The sequence below is a fragment of the Neoarthrinium moseri genome, assembly GCF_022829205.1.
Source record: "Neoarthrinium moseri strain CBS 164.80 chromosome Unknown scaffold155_Wmoseri_CBS_16480, whole genome shotgun sequence".
Classification (NCBI taxonomy): Eukaryota; Fungi; Ascomycota; class Sordariomycetes; order Amphisphaeriales; family Apiosporaceae; genus Neoarthrinium; species Neoarthrinium moseri.
The window spans coordinates 7518-16791 of NW_026055269.1; the positions used below are offsets into that span (position 1 = coordinate 7518).

The 9274-nt window shown below is 46.5% G+C and overlaps 3 protein-coding genes across 3 annotated transcripts; 1 reads left to right on the forward strand and 2 right to left on the reverse strand.

Moving 5' to 3' along the window:
- Positions 1–1643: 1643 nt before the first annotated feature.
- Positions 1644–2655, reverse strand: JN550_013875 (uncharacterized protein; the record flags this gene model as incomplete). Its single annotated transcript, XM_049312511.1, has 5 exons — positions 1644–1953; positions 2012–2111; positions 2175–2397; positions 2449–2553; positions 2608–2655. 5 exons carry the CDS (start codon positions 2653–2655, stop codon positions 1644–1646), a joined length of 786 nt encoding a protein of 261 aa, XP_049164156.1.
- A 2134-nt stretch (positions 2656–4789) lies between these two features.
- JN550_013876 (uncharacterized protein) lies at positions 4790–5329 on the reverse strand (the record flags this gene model as incomplete). The annotated part of the gene is made up of 1 exon (XM_049312512.1): positions 4790–5329. The coding sequence occupies one exon, from the start codon at positions 5327–5329 to the stop codon at positions 4790–4792; it is 540 nt and encodes a 179-aa protein (XP_049164157.1).
- Positions 5330–6120: 791 nt separating this feature from the next.
- On the forward strand, positions 6121–8354 carry JN550_013877 (uncharacterized protein; the record flags this gene model as incomplete). The annotated part of the gene is made up of 5 exons (XM_049312513.1): positions 6121–7156; positions 7609–7770; positions 7818–8147; positions 8218–8278; positions 8327–8354. 5 exons carry the CDS (start codon positions 6121–6123, stop codon positions 8352–8354), a joined length of 1617 nt encoding a protein of 538 aa, XP_049164158.1.
- Positions 8355–9274: the final 920 nt, after the last annotated feature.

Genomic DNA, 9274 nt, shown 5'->3' on the forward strand with positions numbered 1-9274 from the left:
CTTTTCCATGATCTTGAAACAGATCGTAGCTGCGGTAGCTGGGATAAATGGAATTGAAAATACACCTTGATTTTTAGGTTAGCATCGAGGTAGTTGATATCAAGGAAATATATGAAGGTCGAAGAATGAATTTACTCAAACGACTCAGTGATGAAGGAAATCGTCTGCTGTTCATGCTATGATCAAAATATCGCCTAACGGCGGTATTTATACCTCAAAGAAGCCACATTGGCCGGACAAATTCGTTTCCCGAGATTAAATGCGACCGTCTATGTAATGGTAGAAAGTGCACTGTTCCGCTAGCTGCTGTGATATCGGGTAGATAATCTGTCCGATTGGGTCCTCAAGGCTTCGGCAGCCTTTGATGCTCTTTACGACAAGGTGTGGATTCTATCAACTCCAGTCTAGTTTTGGTCAACGAGCAGTTCAATCTCCCGATGACCTCTTGTACACCGAACTGAAAGCTAGCGCGATCATAGCTGACAGCACAGTCTGGCCTGGTAAAGCCTAGAATGCCGCACTCAAATCACCAACACACCTTAGACTACTGTGCCGAAGTCCTACAATACACTACAGTGGGATATTCTATGAATTGATTACTGCAGAACTATCAGGAGCTACTAACTTTCAAGTCTTCTTTGAAGCCAGTCTTATAAAGAAACCACATTTCACCTGGAAAGCCAGTGTCTTCTTTGTAGGGATTTATTTGTAGATGTAAACCACAAGAACCTGAAATGGCTTGGTAGTGCTCTACTGTTGGCTCCTTACCCTTCGTGAAGTTCGATTTCTGACAGAGCACAGGAACATCTACCGGCGTACTATCTTTAGCACACATTACGCAGTGTTGATCATGTATAGATAGTGCATGCGGCCGATTCTCCGACTAAGTGACCATACTATCATGCTTACATCACTTATGTAGACTATGAGGCATTCTTAGAATCTAAGCAACAATACCCAACCACCACAGCAAAATCATAGAATAGCTGTTATCTCAACGTCTACTGTTTCATATCGTGCGCCCGAAAACGCCTATCGCGCCCGTCAAAGCTATCACCATTAACTAGCAATCTGCGGATATAGGAGGAATATTGTTGGTGATTAATCAATGAGTTGTATAGGATTGATATATTAGAATCCTCATTGCTCTATCTGCTCAGGTGGTGAAGGCTTCTCTTATATACTTGCTGTAGATCTATAACAGCACTACTTATCAGAGCAATATTTGCAATATAACAATTCTATGCTGAGTTATTCATGCCAACATCGGAAGAACAGCGATATCCTGCTTGTCATTGAAGCATCGTCAAATGGCCAACGCCGAATATCGCTTGCTTAGCTCTGATATTTCGACAGGCTCGTCGTGCGTGACTTCCAATGTGCTAGTTACCAATATCTGACGAAGAGAGGTCCGGTGGTCTGTGTAACACCAAGGGCAATGTGGTTTACCACCTCTGCTAGTGTGCCAAGCCTCCAGTAAGCCAGAGCTCCCTGTACTAGGCACCTCATTATTGCTTCCACTCGTTGGTGAGCTCCAAACACAGGTTTTGTAGCTCCCGGTTAAGCCCGCGTGTGGTCTGATCGACCCCGGCGGCAAAAAACTCGTCAAGTTCATGGCGTGGGTTGTTGGGGAGGTATGTCTACTATTTCGTTTGATACGGTTGTGCTTTTTGGTCCTTGTTGTAGACGGCGTTCCGCCGCTCTGTGAGCACAAATTCGTAATGTGGAGCTTGATTAGCGCTCTGCGAAAGAGTGGCTTGAGTGTTGATAGGCTGCCAGCTGTGATGGCCAAGCCTTGCTCGACTTGTGACCATATTGCGATGTCCGTCGTGGCCCCTGCACCACGGCTTGTCAGTGGGATTGACATGCCAAGCGGGGGTTGATTTACACAGAAAGTCAGAGTCCCGAAAGCTCTGAACATAGGCAAGCCGAACTGCTACGGCACAGCTGGCTCTGTATTGATTATTAATAGCAGATACATGATTGTCTCTAGAATCATAGCAAGACTTACGTAGCTCCCAGACTCAGAATGGGAACTAGAGCGAACTTCGTTCTTTTATCCACCTGTAGACCCTTGACGAGCCACAAGGGAAGGAATGTGAAAGTAAAATCTGCGAAAATCGCAAATGTACTATACACATAAGTGGCACATATGATTGTGTCGATAGATATACAGGATCCGGTTCCGGCCAAGCGGGTCCAGAAGAATGACACGGGCAGGCATTGTAGCATGGCGACGAAGAAAAAGGCGACACTGATCAGTGTGGACACGCCCAGCGTTACGTAAATAGTGATACGCTGTGACCGAATTGGAGTCAGACGCAAGAGAAAGAAAGCAATGCTGGCCTTGGAGAAGATCATAGTCGCGCAGTACCAGAGGTAACAAAACCACCAGTTCTGTGACCACTAATTAGCCTGAAAACCCTTCTCATGCGAGCAGAAACTCACCTGCAAGGCCATTGTGATATCCGAGGCGGTCAAATCCACGGCGTGTTGCCCAGTGCCATGTGCGACGCCGCCGAGGCAGAATCCTGTGTGCAGCGTAAAAAAGAACTACCAGCATCAGCAACATTATTTGCCTTGAGAACGGGGAATGGCGGGATGAACCATGGCTATAAGCATAAGCCAGTCGTCGACTCCGAATGACTTGATCATCTTGGCTCTGACATATACTCGCAGCAACACGGATACCAAAGCCAGGCTGAACGTTGTCAGCGCGATACGTTGCACTTCAGGCCCCCGGTTTTCGTGACTCTCCATGGCCAAACTGAAATACCCAATATAACCAGAAGAAGTGATGGAGTCTTTTGCTATTGTAGTGAAGCAGCAAAAGATGGTGATCGAAAGTTCTCTGGAAATGCATTCCGGGTCTTTGATTATGTTGATGGCCTCGACTCGGATTCCATTTAACCATGGCAACCATGGCGCACTAAACGCCTTATTGGGCTCGCAGTAGAATTTCTGGGATTTCCATACATAATCCTGTACGGAACCGGTTCACAAGATAGATGGCGGCCAAAAGTGACCGTACTATACATATAGACCAGTACAGGAAAAGATCCATTTTGACAGCAATGAGACGTCAAGTTCCGGGTCTGAAGCTGAGCATCTGTCCCATGCTGTGTTCCTGAAAATGTCAGAAAGTTGAGCTCAAGACGCGTAATTCTTTTCGAACGTGCTCTTAAATGAACTCCAGCCTAAGTAAGACTGTGCTCAGTTGCAACTTTTCACAGGATTCCTTCACGTCATTGCGGTTCCAAGTTTTCCCACTGACGGAGGGGTAAATGACATCAACCGTAATGTCAAGCAAGAACAACTCTAGATTGCCGTATTCACCCATCGCACCGACGCTGATGGATATTGAAATATATAATTTAGGTGGCACTACTACGGCCCACGATACATCCACGAGCTATATGCAGTCCGCAAAAGCACCAGTGTCGCCAAAAGAACGTATAGTAGAACTCTCGCGAGAGAATGGAAGACTACGGCAAGAAGCTGCGTATTTTCGGGGACTTATTGATCAAGTGTCTCCACTGCTATCTGTTCTTCATTATCACATCGATGGTCTGGCCGAAACCGTGAAAAAATGCAACGATCACATCGTTGAGGCCAATACACGATGGGAGGTGGAGAAGGTTGAATGAGTGTATTATGTTATCTTGCCATATTCTGCGGAAGTGGCATTCGGACCGAGGCAACTTCGAAATCAGACATGGACTAGTCACAACCCCAAGGCGGATTTGAACCTCGACCGACTTGTTGGCACGTTTTTTCTGCAATCATCCATGATATTCGCATAGGACCAATTATGTGTGACCGGCTACGTTACATAGTATAACTAGCATCATCCAACTATATTATCCCGTACCATAATCTATTATCAGGAACACGTATAGTACGTCAGACTGGCGGACGGCACAAGTCTTTGCAACCTGAGCCTCCTGGCCATACTTCAGAATTCAGATAGTACGTGTCATCAACTTTCTCAACTGCGAACGTGCGAAATAGACCATTTTGTAGCTTGGGTATTGAACTGGGGTGGTGCTCCAGGGCCATATTCACCAAGTAACCCAACCTCAGACGACGCAGTCCTCCTCGTCAGTGTCGACGATTTGAACTTACATCGTACGTATGGCCAAAATAGACGTATAAATCGACGGTCGCCAAACCGAAAAGTTGTGTATAAAATTAAGAAATGCGATGATCTATTAAAATAACGGAAAAATGGAAGACTAAATAAATAGAACGCAATTACACAGCCACAAATATAGCCACGTTTTAACAAGCCACACCTTTATACCACGTCCCACTAACCCGAGCTCAGTATTTGAAGCCACGACGCTGTTTCTTCATTTACGGCACTTGTATCATATCTGCAAGTCAAATATTATTATACGATCAATATCAATAACTTCACACGCAAAACTAATGTACTGCAAGTATATAGCAGAAAATTCATGAAAGAGCCTTCGCCCATAGAGCAGATAGTACTAACAAGCCCAGAATGATCGTTCAGTCGCCCCTTGATTAGTCACCATTTTCTAATACTTCTACAAGCTCTGATCAACTCGTGCGAAGGTGCACACCACGTGCAAAACAAATCTACTAAATACATGAGCATTCCAACCTGTCTTCTCCGAATAGCAAAGTCCAGTCAATGCGTTTAGGAGTTCTCTGGGTCTTGAAAGATTTATACACAGCAAAAGTGATTTATGAGTTCGACCGATCGCACGCAAGATATTAGAAATCAGAAATCAGTTCCTAAGACCATATGGTCCCCATCAGATCAAGGACTGACGACTTTCTCACCCGGCCACGGTTGGTAGGTTGTTGGAGGAGGACGATTGGGTGTCCAACTACTGCCAATATCCTGTGGCTGTCTATTACCCGGAGTTAAAGCCTCGGGTACTTCTGGTCGGCTGAGGTCGGGTACGGCTGAGTTCATCCGCTGAGGTTCCAATCTCCTGTGCAGCGGATGAAGGGATTCAGGTGGAGGCGGCCACGGGACTGGCATGACGTATTGAAACTTGGGTTCTGTAGACGACCGGTCATTCTTCTGGGTCTCAGTAGTCTCTCCTTCATGAGAAGTGTCGCCCGGTTCCGACTTTATGCTGCAATTCGCCTCATTACGGACTCTGGTCTTGCTCATAATAGCCAATACCAGCAGCATCCCGGTAAGTAAGATCAAAATGGCAACTCCAACAACCAAGCCTATCAGCAAGCCTGTGATGATGTTTTGATTGGCTCCATCATTGAGTACTGTTGTAGAGTAATAAGATACGTTCGGCGAAGCAGTTGCGTTGAGGATCGGCTCTGGCGAGTCCATGAATTCTGATATACTGGGCTGATTGAGAGATGTCGTTACGTCTCAGGTTTGGTGTCCTCTGGAGATCAGCAGAGTACCGGAGCATTGGGACGCTCAAAATTCCTCTTTCGGTGTGGCGAAGATGTCAGGTGTCTATATATACCTATGGAAACACTAGCTTAGTCTAACTTCCTCATCAAGATAAAGTCATATTTAGGATCTTACGGCACGATATTCTGAATACAGTGCCTTAACGTACGTACCATACATACTGTATCTACGGCCATTTTAGTCATCGTTGACGTTTTGGTCTTTGGTCCATGTTGGGATCAGCGCTGAGATAAGATGATATCACAAGCAACGGAAACGGCTTCCGTTCGCCGCCCCACAAGGGGTTTTTTTTTTTTACAGTCATTTCTTTGGTGTAGGGACTCGTTTCCTGACGAACTACGCGGTCCAAAAGCGTCAAAATTCATCTCCAACAGGTGGATGCTTCTGTTCTGGTGAGCATGCATAATTCCTTGGCAAAATTTGCGTGCAGTGGGAATTCAAAGAAACAAACAGATCCAGAAGTGGCTACCGACAAAGAGCGGCTGACTGCCTTGACTGACCCACACAGGAAGCCGTTTTGGCTGACGTGCGTAAACAGACGTTGTTGTGTCACTGCTCCATTAATGACTCGCGCTAACGGCTATTAGTGATGCAGTGAGTCTCACTAGACAAAAAGGAGCAATATAAAAGGGCCACAATCACCGTCATTGGGATAATCTACGCTAATGTTCATGCCGCTGGAGTGTAGAGGAGCGGCGACAATGTCCACTTGTACACATTTTGAATGGCTTTGCCCTGTGCTTCGCGAATCTCAGCTTTGGCTTGAAGTAAGCGACAGGTTTGACAAGTTGCTACGCATTCTTCCAGAACCTTACAACATACTTCCAAGCCCGATTCTCTTTATCGGAGGTGAAGATAAAGGGGCTGCGCTGCATGAGTTCGGAGTGCAAGGTTCTCGTTCTGGAGATTTTGAAGGGTTTGGGAATGTTTGGTTGCACGATCCCCTGACCTTGGCTTCTCGAGACGGAACGTTGACAATTTTTGCTTTGGACGCGGACATCTGCTCCAAGATTCGATCAGTGGTGGCCTTCCCTGATACAAGATGTCATGAGGTCAAATTCTATCAATCTGCGCCGGGTTTCGAATTCAAGAGTGCTTCTGAAGCAATTAGCCAAATGTACCATAGATTGCTCTTTCCGTTGGTAGATGCAGTCTGCCTCTTTATTGATGACATGGGAGGCCTAGACTGTGTTGGAGAGCGGCTTGCTACCTGGATACATGATTGCGGTAAATCACCCTCCCGAAGCGGGCCCTATCTGTTTCTCATTTTCGATGCCGTCGACTCCACCACCGAGGCCAAAGTCAGGGGGTTTTTCAGAAGGAAGTACCAGAAGGGGGTACTCCCGACGTTCAGGGGCTATCGTATCTTCAGCGCCTCTCGTGTACCTCAGACAAGGCAAGCCGCACGACAGGGTAGCCCTTGGTCAAGACTACGTGGCGAAATCATCAACTGTCTCAATTCGGTAAGACGTAGTCGACTAAGAGAAGGGATGTTGTTCTCAGTGCCACACCTGCTTCAATTCTTTTATGAGCTCGCTCAAAGGCTACCTGTCGCCGAGAGACGAGTGATCGACTTTGTGAAGATAGCTCGGACGAGCCATCCTGTCGCAACCGATTTGGAACAACATTTACTTGAAGCTCTTGTGCCATTTAACACACCTGAAGCCCTGAAATCAGTAGCAATACCGATGATTGTCTCGAGTTTCATTCTTGACAGCTACCCCCCGGGGATGCATCGTAGGTCTTGAAATCCCACGAAATACCACCACTAATTAATGCAGGATTCCATCTCGGTGAGATTTACAACTCTCTGTATCGCGAAAGCTGTCGGCAAGCATTGGTCAAATGGTCGCAAAAAAGGTCACCAGAATCGTACATGGTTGTATGCAGGATGCTCAATTTTGTTAAGTGCGAAATTGACCGGCAGTTCCAACAATTTCGTCGCATAGGGTCCGCCGCTGAACAACATATCAGAGTTTTGCAAAGTTTTCGGCATAAGTGGCCTCCCATGAGATCCGATAGCACTTGTCTCGTTTGCATACGTCGTCGACCTCAGTTTTGTCTCCCATGCAGTCATTGTATTTGCGAAAATTGTGTGCGGATTTTCGGCGAAAGAGCTGGGCGTGACCTCTGGACATATATTATTAAGGAATGCCTTCTTTGTGGAAGAGAAACAGATGATTTCAAAGTTGCCGTGAAGCCCGATACAGCCGGTGTCAGAGTTCTGAGTATCGATGGTGGGGGCACAAGAGGCAGAGCGCCTCTGGAATTCCTCCAGGCGTTGCAGGATCGACTAGGGCTTCCATACCCATTACAAAGAAACTTTGACTTGATTTACGGTACAAGTTCCGGTAAAGTCACGGTCCTCGGTTAATAGACTAATACTAACATTGTGAAGGCGCTATCATTGCTGCAGTACTCTATGCTCATAACTGGCGGATCGAGGACTGCACCAAGTATTTTCAGTTGTTCGCACGTAAAGCGTTTCAGCCACGGTGGTGGTGGCTGCGGATACCCATTCTCTCTACAGTGTTTCAAGTCCTGACTTCCTTCCTCCTCGATAGTCGATATTCGAGCGAAAGCCTCGAGATCATTTTACAAAGAATTTTAGGATCGCGGAGTATTATGGCTTTCCCTTGCGCTGCTGCCTTTGGGACCAAACTTGGTATTCCTGTTACGACGATTCGTGATGCAACCGCTTGCGTCTTCACCAGTTATAATGGAATAGGTATTAGGAAACAGGGCCACGGTAAAACATTTCATCGCTCCCTTAGTATCATCTGACTAATCAATGCTAGCATCCGACTACCACATTCTTAAGCCTTCGGGCGGCATGGGTCAGATACCACTATGGGAGATGTAAGAAACATTGATCTTGGCCATATATAAGCTGCTAACTTAAAATAGTGTTCGATGTAGCACGGCAGCACCTTAGTATGGTATCTATCTCATTGATTCAGAATTAAGCCATTGACATTATCCAGTTACTTCAAACCTCGACACATCAAGGGTTTAGGTACGTTTCAGGATGGTGGACTCATGTTCAACAATCCTGCATCTATAGCCTTAGAGGAGACCGCTGCCATATTTCCCCTCTCAGCGGAGCCCAGCCTTGTTGTTTCCTTGGGTACCGGTTCAGCCAAACCTAGAAGTCCAACCACTATCGATCCGCCACATTTCTTTCATGACTCTTTCCCTGCCAGAGTATACCGAGCCTTTTGGAATAGCAGCAGTTCGAGGCGAGCTTGGCAACAATTAATGAATCACAAGAAGCTCGGTGATAGTAGCGAGTTCTTTCGCTACGACCTTGAGTTCGAAGGAAATGGACCAGGCTTGGACGATGTCTCTGAAATGGAGGAAGTTGGCCGCCTCGCCCGTGAGAGCATACAGACATCTCCAACACTTCCTAAACTGGTTCAACATATCAGGGCCCAGCTTTTTGTCTTTGAGTTATCTTCTTCTACGCCGATTACGTACTGTGACGGAAGATTACAGTGCCGCGGACAGATCCTCTGTCGTTTGGCATTCTCGACAAAGGAGTTGAAAGTCTTCTTATCGCAACTTCAGAATAAGTCTGCGTCGTTGAGAATTATCAATAAAGCACTGCCTCACTGCTTCCAGGATCCAATACCCCAACAGGCAGGCATAGGGTTCTGCATAGAAGTACAATTCACAGTTGCCAGTCGGACCGAGCCTTTTTCAATAGTACTCTGTGAGGAAGAGGGGATGGAATGCAATATCAGCGGGTCACCATTCACACTGCAGAGTTTGTTACGGCAGCAGAACATGGAATCTTGGTTTGGCACCGCTGATCACAGAAAACGTCGCCTTGAAGCAAGCTACGAGGGTGGTCGG